The sequence below is a fragment of the Bombus fervidus genome, chromosome 14 (genome assembly GCF_041682495.2).
Source record: "Bombus fervidus isolate BK054 chromosome 14, iyBomFerv1, whole genome shotgun sequence".
Taxonomy (NCBI): Eukaryota; Metazoa; Arthropoda; class Insecta; order Hymenoptera; family Apidae; genus Bombus; species Bombus fervidus.
The window spans coordinates 8,239,193-8,257,061 of record NC_091530.1 but is presented as its reverse complement, the minus strand read 5'-3'; the positions used below and the strand labels follow the sequence as shown (position 1 = coordinate 8,257,061).

The following is a 17,869-nucleotide window of genomic DNA, read 5'->3' as shown; positions in this document are numbered from 1 at the left end:
ATTTAATGAAAACTTTGTATATTATATACGCAATTATTTATAAACAAAACTTGTATTTGTAATATCATTATTATTACTATATATAATTAAATTCTATTTCACTTTCTATAGTACTTTCTTCTTAGGAACAATACATTACCCTAATGTTGGAGCAGATCATATACGTACACGTAGCTTATTTGCGAAAACCAGGCTGTAAACGTACAAATGAACTCATGAAAATATATTATCAATACATAAAAACACAACATTGTACAGTTGAGCTTCGATTATCCGAACAGGTTAGAGGATAAGGACAAGACAGTTCAGATAACCGATCAATTCTGATAATAGAAATTCAGTAGATAGCTATCCTTTCGAATTCTTCTTATTAGTTCAAATATTAGGATTTAAGTGTTACGATTTCAACTTTTCCTTCTTTGACGCAGAATTTATTTCGAATAAAAACAAATAATTGTATGTATTGATATACATACTCATTATAAGAGTGTTTATACGTATTACAAAATTACGATTGATCCTAGATCAGATAAAAGATGCTCAGCATTAACTTGTTTGTATTAACTAGGTTCTACTATATTTATTTATCTTACAATGAAAATGTAAGATAAGTTGATCTTTTTGTCATTATCAATGACAGTATAACTTTCATTTCAAGTGCATGATTTATCAAATAGATCATTTTTATCACGAAATAATTATTTCGTAATAATACTATTTGCATAAATCTGTAATATTTATTATTTGGAAAATTTAGTTATTGTTATACTAAGTTTATTTCTTTGTTCCGAACGTGAACATATAAATAACAATAAAGTAGTGTAAAAGTTATTAATACAATGTATTATAAAAGCATTAGTTTTTCGGTACATTTAAAATGTCGATTTATGTTGCTTTAACGAGCGTTTCGTTAACTGCATTTCTATCTATAGATATAATAAGGATAAAAATTCATAAACGTTTAGAATGAAAAATCTCGAGGCTCGCATTTGTTATAAATTGCAAAATGATTTATACTTATTACTATGCATTTTGCTATTCTTTACATTTATACAATTTTCTACATATATTTTTAGATTTTTTTATAAAAAATAAAACATATATGAGACTCAGGAAGACTTAGGTGGAAAACAACTGAACATTTTGTCAATAAAAACATTTTAGGTCTTACAATATCACATATTAAAATGCACCTTATTTATATTTTCTATTTGAAATATTGTGGGTGTATGAAAAATGTCAATAAATATATTTAAAAGAAAAATTCATCACACTCTACTTTAATTTGATAAGAGTGAATGAAGTCTTCTGAAAGAGTTACATCTCATAAATTTTATATTAAAGTCGACAATTAGAAATTATATAAATATATTTTTGTCATAAAAGACAAAAAGGCACTTCTATATAAGTGTTACAATAAGATTAACATTTTAAATCTTTAAACCGTTTCGTATTTTCATGCAGATACCGATTTCTACATTATAATTTTTCATTGTATACATTGTGTACATAATTTACACTTACATACATACGCACGCATTCATACATAGCAGTCTACGTTATATGGCAGTATTATAATATCATACTTAATGAATAATTTGATAGCTTCATATTACATTAGATTCCATTAAATACTTATCAATTATAATGTTAATAATTATTCTAATTAGTGCTAAAGCTTCATTCGCTGCATAATAAAATTTGTTTATCATTTAAATATTAATCAATCAAAAATTTATATTTATGTATAAAAACACAATTTTCTGCAATGAAATAATTTCTTCCATTAAATAGAGATTATTTTCATGATTTTCATTTTCCAGCATATGTTGGATTTTTAAATGTTGAAGTTGCTTGTTTATAAATTGGATTTTCACCCTGTTTAAAGATAATTGAAATGAAAGATTTTGCAGCATACAAAATATACAAAATTAAAGATAAATTAATATTTTTACCGTATCCCATTTAGCCATCATTCTTTCCTTTTCAAATCTTGCGAATTCTCTTCTGTCGTGTATAGTTGTTAATAGTTTCCACAAAAGTAATAATGCAAGACCGATTAAAACAATAGCTGCAATTACACCTAATACTATACCGAGCATATAAACTTGGGGTGGACATTCCCTTTCCTTCTGAGCTCTGACTTTTAGGCAATTCGTTTCATTGTAATAATAAACAAAATTATATTTGCAGTCGTCTTCATCTATACCAAAGCATGGAACTTCATCCTTATCCACATCTGGTATAACTGTATCAACTGGTTCAGGGACGAATTCTTTGCAATTTTTTGCACATTCCTCTTTATCAGTGAAATTACCAGTACCATACATTTGACATAATACACAATTTTTTAATTCTTCACAACGGCTTGGACAGGTTGGACACTTATTACAGTGTTTACCAGAATATCTAGTGTTTCCTTCTTCATGACAAATACATTCACCACAAACACAATCTCCCTAAATGATGAAAGATTAATCGAAGTTAAACTTGTAAAACAACATAAAGCTTTTTCTTCTTAAAGCAATAAAAAACTTACATGCCCTGAACATAACACTCCATTGGTAGTTCCTGGTGCAATACAAGTCTCATTTGAAGATCTACAATTGCAAGATGGACCAGTCCATCCTGCATTACAGACACATTGACCGCACTCGCATGTTCCATGATTTGAGCACAAATGACCTTGATCTCGATCACATGAGAAATTGTCACATTCGCAAAAATGACCTGATATTATCTGCAAACAACAAAACAACATCATATACTCAATCAAAAAAGATGCAAATTTTTATATTAAAGTCATATATCTATATTTACTTCTTCAGGATTTTCTCTTTCTTCACATTCACATTGACCACAAGCACAAGTTCCTCTCCCTGAACAATCTACAAGAGAAGTATTATCAGGTCTACAAGATTGGAAATGTTTATCTAATCCTGTCATTTCTTGATGAGGACTGCATTCACAGCGTTTTCCAAAAAATCCATCATAACATTCACAAATGCCACATTTTAAAGTTCCTACACCATTACATTCTGGTGATTTCGGTTCATACATAGCACCTTCGCGTTCGCATTCACAGTCACATAACATTTCCAAATTTACAGTAAGCGTTTCATTAATTCCAACCTAAAAAAAGATAAGAAAATTTGTTTCTTTAACTTTAAATATTAAATTATGTAAACAAGTGCGAATGCTTTTATTCTTACTGGATAAATATCGAATTTTTGTTTCCATTCGGACCTATTTTCTGGGCAACTCGTGACTTCTATTTCTGCAGTAAATTCCACTTTTGTTCCAACTTTTAATCCATCACATTTTGAAGTTTCAATAAGTGGTCCCGTACCCAAACATTTTGAGAAGTATTTTACCTTCACAGCACTGCTAGCTGTATCTTTCATTTCAACTGAACTTGAAATTGCATCATACTGTTCACGAATTAATTCTACAACGTTACTCGAGTCATCTGATAATTTACCAGCAAAAGATCCTTCTACATGTTTAGTCAGCCTTTTATATACGTTTATTTGTTCTTCCGTAACAGCCCATATAACATTAATAGCATTTTGCTTAACTTTTAAATTAATTTGAGAAATACTTGGATAGTCTTGTAATGATGAGTGTGTGTAAAGTCCTGTACTATCTAAGTGACATTCACCATCATTTGGTTTGACAATTCCACCCAATTTACCATCGCCTGCATAATGAAAACCAGCATCTGTAGAAAATACTAAAAGTCTACGAGCCTTTTCACGCCAGCCAATCTGCTGTCTACAAACTATAGCTTGCATTATTGCATCAAATCCTCCTTCTGGCGCATCTAAGTTTCCAGATACTGAAGCATTTCGCACTAAACTCTACACAGATGAGAAAAGTTAATAATTTTTATGGAATATTCATTGCAAAATTATATTATTATATACTTACTGCAAAATGACTTGTATCTTGAGACAATGTCATAATATTTTTGTAGCCATATGGTGCTGCACATCCATCACATGGTTCTATTAATCTAAAATACAAAACTGACTATAAATTTATCATTAAATGAAGTGTAAAATAGTAATTTCAAATTATGCATGCAGAAAGATTATAATTTTTTATGGGAAACTTACGACTTAGGCATTGTACTAACATAAGGCATTACAACTTTATCAACAAAACTGCCAAAACCTAGTCGAAAGTTACTTGTAATTTTACTCATACTTTCTACTAAGAGTTGACCTAAATCTGATAATTTTTTCTTGTCATCTTCCATAGATTTACTCAAATCCATAAGATAGTACAAATCAACAGGATAATCTTCAGCTTGTGAATAAGCAAAAGTCATTCTATGTGCCTCATCTAAAAGATTTATATTGTATCTCTAATATTGTAAATATTGTTTTCTGCCAAAATAGTTTAATATATAATAACTACATTAACTTACTTATTCGAAGTTTCAAATTAACTTCTTGTGGCCAAATTTGTATAGCTTCTTGCCTTCTGCTACCACTGCTACTGCTGCTGCTGCTACTACCACTACTAGTGGACTGTGAACTAGAGCCATGTATACTAGAATTCATATATGAATATTCATAACTGTTGGCACCACCATATGCATAACCACCTTTTGTTAAATTTCTATGTCTTATCATACTAAAAACATTGTCTGGATTCCATGTGTATTCGCCAGGACATGTTGCAAATATTTTAGTATTAATGTTTGGTAGAAAACACCGCTTTTCTGAAAATTTCTGTAAAGATTAATATATTTTAATTATTTATATAAAATATACTATATATAAATATTATTATTATTATATTATTAATATACATGTAATTATATAAAATTATATAAAAATCATATATAATATACATGTAAATAAAAACTCACTGGTGCTGCACACCAGGCACAATGTGGTGTTTGTATGCATTCATGACATGTTTGTTTGCTTATACAAGGATTCATTCCAGTCAATCTCTCTGGAGGTGAGTAATTTGCCTTTACTAATGATATAATGATTGCTATTGCTATTATCCATCTGAAGCTGCCAAACATTCTGCATATAAAATATAAATCTTTTTAGATTAATGCAGTTAATAGATTACATATAAATATATTTTTTAATGTAGTTTGTAAATCATAGATAAGATACATTTCTGAAATAAAATAACAATTCTATTATTCTTGTATTAAATTTTAATGAAATTATGACTTTGTACAATCATTTCCACCAAGAATAAGGTAGGTATGAGGTAATATTCTTGTAATTGTTGACTCATCATATTCTTAAAATATACATTCTTAGTTCCCATTTTTATTCTCTAAGAATAAGTATGAAATATAGATTCACTTTCTATGGATAAAAATATATTAAAAACTTTTAATGGTATTAGTTACTTATTTAAATGTAGGACAAACTGTGCTTCATTTATAAATACAGTATAAAATTTATTTGGCAAGTTACCCATAAATAACTCATTACCTTATCATTTTATTTTAACGTTATGGCTATAAGTTTGAACCAAAATATAATTAAAATAATTAATATTGATATAAAAACATTAAAAAATTTGTTTTATAAAGTTTGTTTATAAATGTTTCCTTATGAAATGCATATAAGTTATGTTAGATATATATACCTGTAGGAAAGCAAATTTAAAGAAAAATAAAGTATTTACAAAATATAATTAATTATTTAATAGAAAATTGAGATTTGATTATAAAAGTTCTCCCATGCTTTTATTCTTAACTTCAGTAACATTTTGTACATAATCCAAATATAAAAAATGTTCACTTATAAAATTTCGAAGAATTCTTTTTATTTATATTTTAAAAGTATTCGATATCTTTAAAATACCATTATTCACGGCTTAAAACAGACGGCTTATTCATTCACGACGATGCCGTCATCTTTATATTTACAAAATGATATCTCTTCCTAAACGAAACCACAAATATTAAAACGAAAAAAACTGGATAAGAAATTCTGAGGGCTTACTTTTCCATCAGAAATATCTCTTTCAATTTGTTATTAGAACATCACAAGATTGACCAATGTTTTCTTTTACTTGAATCGCCATAAAAGGTAACCCATCAAATGCACGCACTCCACAACCAACTGCCTATACCAGATCGTGATAGACTCACACCAGTTACACCACACTACACGTTTTCTGATTGTCTGACTGATCCTGATTCTGATTGTACGTATCTCACAAAGTATTTAATTATACCTAGAGAATACATCTCTTTGGAATAAAGTGAACAAATAGAATACTAGCGCTACATGTGTTCAATCTTAGAACTATCTTTCCTTTTGTGTACGATACACGTAAAGCGGAATATTTGAAATCTTATTTAGATCTTGATGTAAATATAATGTTATACATTCTTATTGCTGTACATTAATCCTGTAAATAATATTATTATATTAAGAGAAATAAAAATGTAATTTTACTAATAACATAAAAAAAGCTAGCAACGCTAAATAATATTACCAAACTAGCATCATATATATATATATTCTGCTAAACGAGTTGAGTCCAGGGGACTAAATAAAACCAGATGATTAAAATTTTGGGGAAACAAAGATGAATTAATAATTTTAAAATATTATAGAATAGAAACTTTTGTGAATATATGTATGATTTAGTATCACAGTTCCAAATATTTGACAATTTCAAATATTTTCTGTAATAAAACAGGTTGTTCTCAAAACTCATAATTTACTAGCAACTATCAACCAATAGTGGGAGATCACGTGACCAATTATAGTTATCTTTCCTGACTCGTTGCTGAACAGAGTATAGCATCTTATATAGAATAATTTTAATGAAAAACTATAATTATTACATGATATTATGTAATCGAGAGTAAATTTTTTGATATTATAATATTAAATACATTAATATTAAAAACATATACGTATATATAGTTGCAATTTAGAAAATTATGTAAGTACAGCAAATAATTTACTGAGTTGAATAACGTTGTCTGTTGCCTTCAAGTCAATCAAAATCGACTCTGTATTACATGCGCAGAGGACGAAAAGAGGTGTTTTCGGAGCTTTTGCGCATCCCCACTTTCGAATACGTTTGTCCCTGACGTATGTCACATCCGGGTACATATTAAATTGTTCTTTCTGTTCCTGGATGTGGTGTAAGTAGGACGTTTGACTGTAGTTCGTAATTCACCTTTTTTTTTTTATTTTTATTTATAAATGTTACATCGTAATCGATAATTCATTTACCCTTGTAATATTTTTGCATGTTTTAAATGTAAACCGACAATAATAAAAATTAATTATCATTTTAGGATTCGTTACCTTGTTCAATTGATCCAACACAAGTTATCATCTTAAACTGTAATTTAATTAGGAACTGAAAGTTTCCATTACCATATCAAACATGTGAGTAACAACATTATTTTTAATTATAATTGTAGATTTATATTGTATAATTTATATTTATATCTCAATATTGTAACTATCTCTCTTCAAAGTCATTCATGTTCGGCCATTATATGATATCCGCAATGCGTCGTTGCATTTCGCTATAAGATCGTCTTGAAAATTTATCGACATGTAAAGTTACGTAACGGACTTTTTTATATGGGAACAAGTATTCTTACATTTATCTGCAAAAGTGTCTTGTCAAAAATACTTCTGATAAATTTTTAAGTACATACGCATAAAAGCCGTCATTGTTTATTAAAGGTTACGACATGTAACGGGAGCTATTGGATCCCTGAGAATTAGGTTTGTATATAAATCTATAAATATGCATATTAACAATAATGGACAAACGTAGAGTTAAACATAAAATTTATTTCTAATGAAAATATAATTAATTATGCCTCTCATTTTGGCATGCCTCCATTTTGTATATATCAATGGAGCATGAATGCTTGTGGGAGGAATAGTAATTTGGGAACATGCCTTCGGAATCCACATATTTTTTTATCTGGAGCTGATTCTCTTTGTTCCCTACATCTATATAAAATACATAATAAGGTGTTTTAATTATAATACGTGCGTAAATTTTTTACAGGACATATGGAGCTAGTTATCATGGTGGAAACTATAGAACAAAAGATAGGGGATCTGTATATGGAAATGCTAATAATAGAAATGGGCGATTTGAAAATCGCAACAAAAATAATATGCATGGTACTATTGGAGCCTTAAAAAAGCCAAACTGGAGTTTTGAAAATTTAAAGCCGTTTAAAAAAGATTTTTATATACCACATCCTAATGTTCAATCACGTCATCCACAAGAAATAGATATATTTAGACAAGAGAATCAGATTACTCTTAAGGGAGAGAAAATTCCTAATCCTATACAACATTTTGAAGAAGGAAATTTTCCTGATCATGTAATGCAATGTATTAGAAAGCAGGGGTTTAGTGAACCAACCGCTATTCAAGCTCAAGGATGGCCAATTGCAATGTCTGGACAAAATATGGTTGGAATAGCACAAACTGGATCTGGGAAAACTTTAGGATACATCCTACCTGCAATTGTACATATTAGTAGTCAACAACCATTAAATCATGGTGATGGGCCAATTGCTCTAGTTCTAGCACCAACAAGAGAATTGGCACAGCAAATTCAAAAAGTTACTTATAATTTTGGCTATGTAAGAAGCACTTGTATTTTTGGTGGTGCGCCAAAAGGAAGCCAAGCTCGCGATTTAGAACAAGGAGTTGAGATATGCATTGCCACACCAGGACGATTAATTGACTTCTTGGAACGAGGTATAACTAATTTACGTAGATGTACGTATTTGGTATTAGATGAAGCAGATAGAATGCTAGACATGGGTTTTGAACCTCAAATTCGAAAAATTATTGAACAAATTAGGCCAGATAGACAGGTATTGATGTGGTCTGCGACTTGGCCGAAAGAAGTTAGAAACCTTGCAGAGGAATACCTTGTAGACTATACACAATTGAACATTGGATCATTAACATTATCAGCTAATCATAATATTCTTCAGATTGTTGATGTCTGTGAAGAACATGAAAAGCAAGCGAAGTATGTATTTTAAATATTTTGATTTACTAATAGTATAAATTATGTCAAAATGAAAATTTTTTATTTTATCGTTTATGATGAAAGTAATATATGATAGTTTGTGATTTTTCATATTTTATCTCTAAGAAGAACTGACTTTTTTATTCAATATATTAATATTTTACTTTTTAAATGTTGCTTACAATTTAATATTCTATTCTTCTACTTTAGATTGCAAGATCTTCTTCAGGAAATTAGTAATGTTAGTCCAGAAGGTGGGAAGACAATAATTTTTGTAGAGACAAAGAAAAAGGTGGAGAGTATTACTAAAACTATTCGTCGATATGGATGGCCAGCAGTATGTATACATGGTGACAAATCACAACTAGAAAGAGATTTTGTCCTTACAGGTTTGTTTAGAATATATATATATATATATATATATATATATATATATGTTTATTCTGATAACATTTCCATTACGTTATTCATATAATCAATACATTATGCTATATTAAATTTTAGAATTTAGAAGAAATAAGGATTCAATTCTTGTAGCAACAGATGTTGCTGCTCGTGGATTGGGTAAGTAATAGAGTTACTTGTTTAACATTTTTTATTTTTGTTAAAACAGTAGATTTTGAAGAATTTATTGAAGTTTAGATCAGTTGTATTTGAGAAAATTTGTACTTAATTAAAAAGGGGTAGGGTAGGGTAAAGTGGCGATGTAGCACAGACTGGTTATATGAAGGTGATGCCCCACTGTTTTTGGAATAAAAATAATTAACATTAAATAACTTACCATGTTAATTAAGAAATAAGAAAAATTGATAAATGAGGACTTTTTAACAATGTGTTATTCTTTGTAGAATTCTATAGTTAATTATTGAAATTGTAGAACAATACAATAATATTAATGCAGTATAAAAAATAGTTTTAGTGTACATTCTCAAACTTTACATAAGCTTAATGTACTATAAATAGATGGCATTAGGTAGCTTCAACTTTGATTAGTTATTCCTTTAAAATTTATATATATTTATTATATTTGTATTAATATGAAAAGTGTTAAATTGTAAGTTTTTATTTTTACCGTTTAAGAAGTGCTGCATTTTTTATATTTTATATCGTATAATTGTGTTATATACTTCAGGTACTGTACACAATTTTTTGTTTATCCTAATTTTTCTATTAGCTTTTTTGACGTGTAATGCTATCTATTTTATTAAAAAAAAAAAATATCAGAGAAAATGAGAAAAAAAGAAGGAGAAGAAAAGAAAAGAGGAATTAATGTGCTTGTGTTAAAGAATTGAGAGTATAAAGATTGGAATATAAGAGAAGTGCTTTAGTAATATATGTGGGCATCCTGTATTTTATGTTAATCAGTCTGGTTGTCCTTTGTTTCAGAGGCACATGGTGCACAAATTGTATTGAGTGTGCGATGAAAAACGATCGTTGAATAAAGAAAACATGGCTCACTCATTGTACATACGCAATTCTGTTTTGCACATAATATTGTACTTAATGTGCCTCTGTGTTCAGCCTGTGTACCACGCAAGTAGTAGAGTGGTGCGCGGGTGGTGCCGTTATCGGCGCTGGTTGGTTGTGAGGTAAGACCGTTGGTTACGTTTTGGTACAACCATCACACTTCATAGCCAATGCTCAGCCCGTATGAGAGACAACAATCTATTGATTTTGCTACTATCGCTACTCGGTGGTGATGCTTAGGACACGACGTTGCGATGTGAAGTTGCATTTAAGAATAGCACACATCGTGAGGCGCTCTGTATGCAGTCATACGGAACGTGCATCAACGATAACAGGGTTTGTATTTAATTACTATGCAGCTAACTTACATTCATATACATTTATATATAAAACTGATACAATTCTTAATTTATCTTCAATGTTTTAATAGTTAGGAATGAAAGCGCCTTAATGTGAAATATTAGACAATATAAAACTGTAACAATGTTTGAAAAAGAAGTTACTGTAAATCTTACTTAAAATAATCATTTTCATTATATTTGTTAAAGAAACAATTTATAGGGAATACGATATATACACTCCTTCTATTGTGACGGATTTCTTATTTAAGTATCTACAATATTGATTCCTTTTATAAGTTCTTCGATATTTTGTTCTATGTTATGAATACTTGTGTACAGAATATGCATAAAGAAAGGTAATACAAATATTCTATTGTTTATGTTACTAAGTAAGGTTTTAGAAGTTACTTATCAACTGTTATAAAGTTTTAATATTTAATATTGAAATTTGTGTATTTGATATGTGATGTAGTGTAGGCTTAGCTGCATATTCTCATAGAAAGATATGGAGATAAAAATAATTAGTTTTTCGCATTAATTTCTGTTATGGCATTCAGCTTCGACTTTAACAAATAAATATACAAATTTTAAAGAAGAAAAGGTCATGATAATCTATATGGATTTCATATTATAGTTGGCATATTGAGTATATATTGCCAAAAAATTAATATTTTTATTAAATATAGCATATCTTGCATCATATTTAACACGCTCAATATTTTTATGTTACTACATATTTTAATAAAACAACTTCTTTAGATGTCGATGATGTAAAGTACGTGATCAACTTCGATTATCCGACTTCATCTGAAGACTACATTCATAGAATTGGTAGGACGGGCCGATCAAATAATTCAGGCACGAGTTATGCCTTCTTTACACCACAAAATAGTCGGCAGGCTAAAGGTTTAATTAATGTACTTAAGGAAGCTAAACAAGTTATCAATCCAAAACTTATGGAACTTGCAGACAGAACTGGAAATGATCTTGCACGAAGTAAGTATTTGTGAAAACTATGAAACTAAATTCATATCGTATAATGATTTTGTTTAATTTACTTAAATGTTCTATGTGTAATTTTTCAGATCGTTGGGGCTATGGAAATTATCGCAGAAGAGAAACTGCTTTCCCTAAAACACATAAACGATTCGATAATCTAAGTTACTTTGACGCGTAGTTGGTTTACTTCAACTTCCAATCACAAACTTTCTGAACAAGTAACCTGCTGGAGATCTGAAACTTATTACAATTTGTTCCTCTGTGATTAGTAAAAGTTCTCCGTTAAGGCCCTATTGCTTTATGTTAGTTTCGTGCTCGGTTAACTTTTAAAATTTTTATTTATAATCTTATTGTTGTAGTTAGCGATAGTGTAAAACTTAGTAAACTACATACAATGAGTACCTTCGTTAAATTTCCATTATAATAATATTTTTCATTACATTTCTACTTTCCCTTTCATTGAGGCACATATAAAGTGAAAAATACGCAATAAGAAATATGAAAAGAAATAGTTAATAGGAAATGATGACAATTTCAAAAAATTAAGTTTGATGTAAGAAGTTTTCCTCTCTTTATTGACAATTGGTTGCCAATATCGATAATTGTTGTTAAATTTTTTTAGTAAGGAAAAACTTAATTTATAATTATTTACGCGTTTTAGAAGTTGGAGCTCAGTAAGATATAAGTACGTAGTAAATGTAATCAGTATTCATTCCACTTCTTCAATGTGGCCAATTTGATACTTGGTCATAAAGTGAAAACCATTTATTTGTTGATGTCTGTGAAATTATGTGGGAGAACATACTGAATATTAACTGTAAAACTACACTTTGTTTACTTGCATATATATACTCTGTGTCAATATCGTAGTGTTAATTCACCAAAAGAAATCTGCTCGATAAATCGATTTTGTAGTAAAGTTATGCATTATAAAAACATTTTCTATTGATTCAACAACTCTTACAAAGTACTATAGCACTTGAATAACCATTTCGGCAATTTTTTTATTCTGTATATTTAAGCTGTTCAAAAGATAAAAATGTCTCACATTAATGTATCATATTTGCAACTACAAAAATAAATTCAGTGTAAACGAAGATAAAATGTTTATAATAATACATGTGGTTTAAATATAATATTCTCTCCTTTAAAGATCAAAAATACTTCGTCTACGATTGCATGTTCGCAAAATTTCCTATATTTATAGCAGTTTTGATTCATGACATAACGAAATGTTCATTTCTATACTTAAAAACAATTAGAAAATCAAATAGATTTTACACAGAAAAATAAACATAGAAAAATTTTAAAAATATTTTCTTTAGCGTGACACATGTTGTTTATTGATCAAACAACTTATCCAAAGTAAGTGTACCATTTATATTTCAAGAATGCATACGTTTGTGCATAGACTTATTTTTTGCGCAAAAATTACAGATTGTGAGAATATAATACAAGTATTTGATAATTCAATAAAGAAAAATATTACACAACATATTACAGGATTACTGCTTGTTTATTCTGATTTTGTGATTCATTTAATCGAATCTTCAGAAGATGATGGATTTCAACTGTGTCACGAAGTATTTATGAACAACTCCGGCATAATGACGGATGTTAAATGTTTGTACATACAAAATGATGCAAACAAAAGATTTTTTAAAAAATGGTATTTCCAGAGAATGAATGATGATGCATTAAAAAATGACGAATTAGAAAAACTTGAGGATAGCTTTGAAAATATTTGCTCTATATATGAAGTAATAATTTTAAATTTGTTTAAATTGTATATTGAATTATGGAATAAATGGAAATTAGAGAATTATGTGAGTATAGATCGTTGAATTGATTTTTACCGTATTTAAGGACTTAAATAAAAATGTAATAAATTAAACAAAAATATTGTGAAATATATTTTTTACAGGAAAATTTTAATGAATATTTGGATTTAATAGCTGTAAACGGTCATTTGAACATTCCATCCAGGAGAAATATAAAATTTGTACTTCAAAGTGTCTGGGGATATAACTTAACATCACTGGTAAAGGATTATTATAGTTTAAACTATGCCTCCAATTTAGACGATTATTCGTCAGTCTCCGAAATAATACAAGAAATTGATTATAATTATAACAAATAAGTTTGGGAAATGTTAGTTACATAATAAAATATACATCGAAAGAAAATTGTGAACTATATCTCAATAAATTCTTAGTTAAATATATTATTATATTTATAATTATATCAAAAGTATTCATCTAATCGTTTATGTATTATCCACATACTCAAGGTTATATTTATTTTATGGGCATAATAATTATTGTGAACAAATGTGGATTCTGATTTTTCTAATGAGAATAATTTAGGTTATGTATAGTAAGAAAAATGATTTTATCCTTCCAAATAAATATTACATACATGTATTTTTTAAATACTGACTTGCCATTTATAAAAGTATTTTATTATTTGTATAAAAAATCCTATTTTCAATTTTTCAGTTGTTATTATGCTATTTACAATCTATTAAGTACCAAGTTTAGAAAATAATGGACACTTCATCAAAAGGTAATAGTAACAATTTGGAACATGCTATAGCAGGAGGTGTTAGTGGTTTTGTAACACGATTTGCTTGTCAACCTTTCGATGTTGTGAAAATTAGATTTCAGGTAAAAGAACATATATCACAAGTAATACAACAACAATGTTTATAATGTTATATATAGACATTAAAAAGAATTTTTTGTCACTGTAGTTACAAGTTGAACCTATTGCTAACTATCATGTTAGTAAATATCACTCTTTACTACAAGCATTTTACTTAATATTTAAGGAAGAAGGTATTTCAGCTTTTTGGAAAGGACATGTACCTGCTCAATTACTATCAGTTATATATGGGACTAGCCAGGTAAATGTATATTTTATGAAACTTTCATGTTGCTTTTTAGTTCTATTATATAATTCTTTCAGTTGAAATAAATATTATATAAAATAATCTAAAAAATTATTAATTTGTATTAGAGACACTATGGCTTTAAGTGTTACATCTGATATTGTGTATTGTATATTCTTGAAGTTTATAATTTATAAATTAAAACTTATAACAAAATTTAAGAAATATGAAAATATTTTTCCCTGAATATGACAATATCTACAAATTTTAAACAGTATCATTTGTAACACTGTTCATTTGAATCTTGAATACCTTATCTAAATATGAAAATATTTTAAAGTCATTGTCAAAATATATAATTAAATATTCAAATGTTACAGTTTTATTCATATAATTTGCTTATACATGAGCTTTGTAATTTTTCATTGCTAAATGAATGGAAATATTCAACGAAGTTTGTAGCTGGTGCAGGTGCTGGTTTTATAGCTACAACTATATCATTTCCTTTCGATACATTAAGAACCAGATTAGTAGCACAATCAAATAATCATGTAATCTATAAAGGAATTTGCCATTCTTGCAGGCAAGTTAAATACTGTAAATACACCTTGCCATCGAATCAAACATTGTTTAATAAAGTATATTTACAGTTGTATAATACGACATGAATCTCCAAAGGCTTTTTTTTATGGATTATTACCAACTGTGTTGCAAATTGTGCCACATACAGGTTTGCAATTTGCATTTTATGCATTTTTCAGTGATATGTATAAGAAATATTATGATAAAACTGATACTAGTTTTTTCAATTCTATAATATCTGGTAGTGCAGCTGGTCTATTAGCTAAAAGTGCAGTATATCCGTTTGATCTTAGTAGGAAAAGGTTACAAATACAAGGATTCAAAAATGGTAGAAAAGGTTTTGGTACTTTTTTTGAATGTAAAGGACTTATAGATTGTATAAAATTAACTATAAGAAAGGAAGGAGTAAAAGGATTATTTAAAGGTTTAGTACCATCTCAATTGAAAGCTAGTATGACAACGGCATTGCATTTTACAGTATATGAGCAAAGTTTAATAGTGTTAAAAGCCTTGAGATTATATATTTCGGAATAGTAAAGTTATTATAATGCTAGTCTTAATATTAAAAGAGTACAGTATATAATATTCTCTCCATATTGCCATATGTACAAAATAATTTATACATATATGTTAAGTGTATAATATATATGTATAAACATATAATCATACTTGTATAAAGAATCAAAAGTTATAATGGTAAATAACAATTTAAGCTTAAAACTGATTTAGTCTCTTCTCACAAATTTATTTTTGCTTCAATAATTTATTTGTGATATTTAACTTGTTATATTTATAATTGAAGTGGAGCAGGCATTTCAGCTGGAGTTCCTTTCAAGACTGCCATAATATTTTTAGCAGTAATTATTGACATTTCTTCTCGCGTTTCTGTAGCAGCACTACCAATATGAGGTAGTACAACTGAAACATAAGTAAATCATTATTTTTATTATATATTTTACTACAGATAGATCTTAGTTAACTTACCACAGTTATCTAACTTCAAAAGTTCACTATCTAATGGAATAGGTTCAGGAGTTGTAACATCTAAACCAGCAGCTCTGATTATTCCACCCTTTAAAGCTTCTATCAGAGCAGATTGATCAACAACTTCTCCTCTACTGATATTTATAAATATAGCAGATCTTTTCATTTTTTTGAATGTATTTTTGTTAAACATTTGTCTTGTATCTGGAGTTAAAGCTGTTGTTACAATTACAAAATCACTTTTTTCCAATAACATATCAAGTTCTACTTTTTCTCCTCCAAATTCGGATGCTTCCTGCTTAATACTCCTACTTGTATATAATATTTTAGCAGTGTTAAAGCTGTTAAGACATCTTGCTACTTGAATACCAATACGACCTAATCCTACTATTCCAACAGTTGATCCAGATAATCCTGGTCCACACATCCAAGTTGGTGACCATGCTTTCCATTCACCCCTATATAAATTATATTTGAAATAAAATGTATGTCTAATTACGCGATTTAATACATAAAAAGATATGCTCTGTTTTATACTTGTAAATGGCTCTGTTTGCTTCTATTAATCTTCTAGATGTAGCTAGTAATAATGCTACAGCCAATTCAGCTGTTGCATTCGTTAGAATACCAGGAGTATAACCAACTTTAATATTTCTCTTCTTCAAAGCTTGCAAATCTAAGTGGTCAACACCAACTGACATAGAAGCCACAACTTTTAATTGTGGTCCAGCGGCATTTAAAACTTCTTCATCTATTTTGTCTGTCAATAAACAATAAACTCCATCCATATTTTGTATTTTTGATAATAATACAGATTTAGGAATTGGCTCAGATTTTTCCCATAGAACAACATCAAACCTAAAATATAAAACAAAAAGAAATAGAAAAATTAATAAACAGTTTTTTCATTGCAAGTACGTATAAATCAAAGACAAAAATATATTATTGGCACGAAATGTTTGAGATGTTAAAGTATAACATTATGCATATGTATGTTACGTAAACGCAACTTCATAGAATAGGATATTAAAAATTGGGTAATGTGATTTAAGAGAATGAAATGTATTTTAAGTATTCTTTAAATATTAAAAAAATACTCACTGTTCTTTAAGTAAATTTAACCCGGCAGCTGGAATGTCCGAGCGGGTGATCAAAACTTTTGGTCGACTCATCTTAACTGGACTAGATGTGACAAATTTTTGATTGTTATGTCTTAAAAGTTTGAGAGCAATTAAAAGTAGCGACCTTTGATTTGATTTCGTGTAGAAAGTGAAATTAGATAAGGACATTTTTTATTAAATAGACGTATGGTTCTTATTATCTTATATATTTGTTCAGTCTCGACTGAACAGAAACATCAAATACGGGAAAATATAACCTTTACTTATTATCAATTAAATATTTTAATTTATTTTTATGGTTTTAAAGTTCAAACAGTTTACTATATAAATCCATATATATGTTAATTGTAATTTCAATACCCTTTAGTGGTTTGGAAATGTTAGAAAATTGTCTTCTATATTAAAAATAATACTTTTATTATTTTATTCTTATATATAATTCTTAATTTATTTTGTATACT

At 28.4% G+C, this 17,869-nt stretch overlaps 5 protein-coding genes across 7 annotated transcripts; 3 read left to right on the top strand and 2 right to left on the bottom strand.

Annotated features, from left to right (window-relative positions):
- Positions 1-1,264: 1,264 nt before the first annotated feature.
- On the bottom strand, positions 1,265-6,196 carry Mys (position-specific antigen beta subunit myospheroid). Its single transcript, XM_072016691.1, has 10 exons — positions 5,988-6,196; positions 4,880-5,045; positions 4,433-4,739; positions 4,119-4,347; positions 3,931-4,015; positions 3,213-3,860; positions 2,821-3,132; positions 2,540-2,740; positions 1,956-2,459; positions 1,265-1,878 (listed from the first exon to the last, which is right to left on the bottom strand). The coding sequence occupies exons 1-10, from the start codon at positions 5,993-5,995 to the stop codon at positions 1,813-1,815; spliced, it is 2,526 nt and encodes an 841-aa protein (XP_071872792.1). The 5' UTR covers positions 5,996-6,196; the 3' UTR covers positions 1,265-1,812.
- A 928-nt stretch (positions 6,197-7,124) lies between these two features.
- Positions 7,125-12,949, top strand: LOC139994240 (ATP-dependent RNA helicase p62). Of its 3 annotated transcripts, none has more exons than XR_011801591.1 (8): positions 7,129-7,147; positions 7,304-7,397; positions 7,704-7,745; positions 8,038-9,024; positions 9,235-9,413; positions 9,529-9,588; positions 10,411-10,827; positions 11,592-11,807. XR_011801591.1 is itself a non-coding variant. In XM_072016693.1 (8 exons), coding segments are annotated over exons 2-8 (1,599 nt in total). In that variant the 5' UTR covers positions 7,129-7,147; positions 7,304-7,395; the 3' UTR covers positions 12,010-12,949. The 3 variants fall into 3 exon arrangements, 2 of the variants coding, with proteins under 2 accessions (XP_071872795.1, XP_071872794.1); XM_072016693.1 differs by lacking the exon at positions 10,411-10,827 and adding an exon at positions 11,918-12,949 and having other exon boundaries at positions 11,592-11,828; XM_072016694.1 differs by lacking the exons at positions 7,704-7,745; positions 10,411-10,827 and adding an exon at positions 11,918-12,949 and having other exon boundaries at positions 7,125-7,147; positions 11,592-11,828.
- A 99-nt stretch (positions 12,950-13,048) lies between these two features.
- Positions 13,049-14,055, top strand: LOC141445881 (uncharacterized). Its single transcript, XM_074112047.1, has 2 exons — positions 13,049-13,657; positions 13,756-14,055. The coding sequence occupies exons 1-2, from the start codon at positions 13,223-13,225 to the stop codon at positions 13,969-13,971; spliced, it is 651 nt and encodes a 216-aa protein (XP_073968148.1). The 5' UTR covers positions 13,049-13,222; the 3' UTR covers positions 13,972-14,055.
- Positions 13,756-16,540, top strand: LOC139994249 (mitochondrial thiamine pyrophosphate carrier). Its single transcript, XM_072016706.2, has 5 exons — positions 13,756-13,872; positions 14,333-14,497; positions 14,584-14,736; positions 15,102-15,304; positions 15,372-16,540. The coding sequence occupies exons 2-5, from the start codon at positions 14,378-14,380 to the stop codon at positions 15,835-15,837; spliced, it is 942 nt and encodes a 313-aa protein (XP_071872807.1). The 5' UTR covers positions 13,756-13,872; positions 14,333-14,377; the 3' UTR covers positions 15,838-16,540.
- Positions 16,024-17,750, bottom strand: LOC139994245 (glyoxylate reductase/hydroxypyruvate reductase-like). The gene is made up of 4 exons (XM_072016698.1): positions 17,389-17,750; positions 16,825-17,145; positions 16,288-16,745; positions 16,024-16,221 (listed from the first exon to the last, which is right to left on the bottom strand). Exons 1-4 carry the CDS (start codon positions 17,574-17,576, stop codon positions 16,094-16,096), a joined length of 1,095 nt encoding a protein of 364 aa, XP_071872799.1. The 5' UTR covers positions 17,577-17,750; the 3' UTR covers positions 16,024-16,093.
- Between the last annotated feature and the right edge of the window lie 119 nt (positions 17,751-17,869).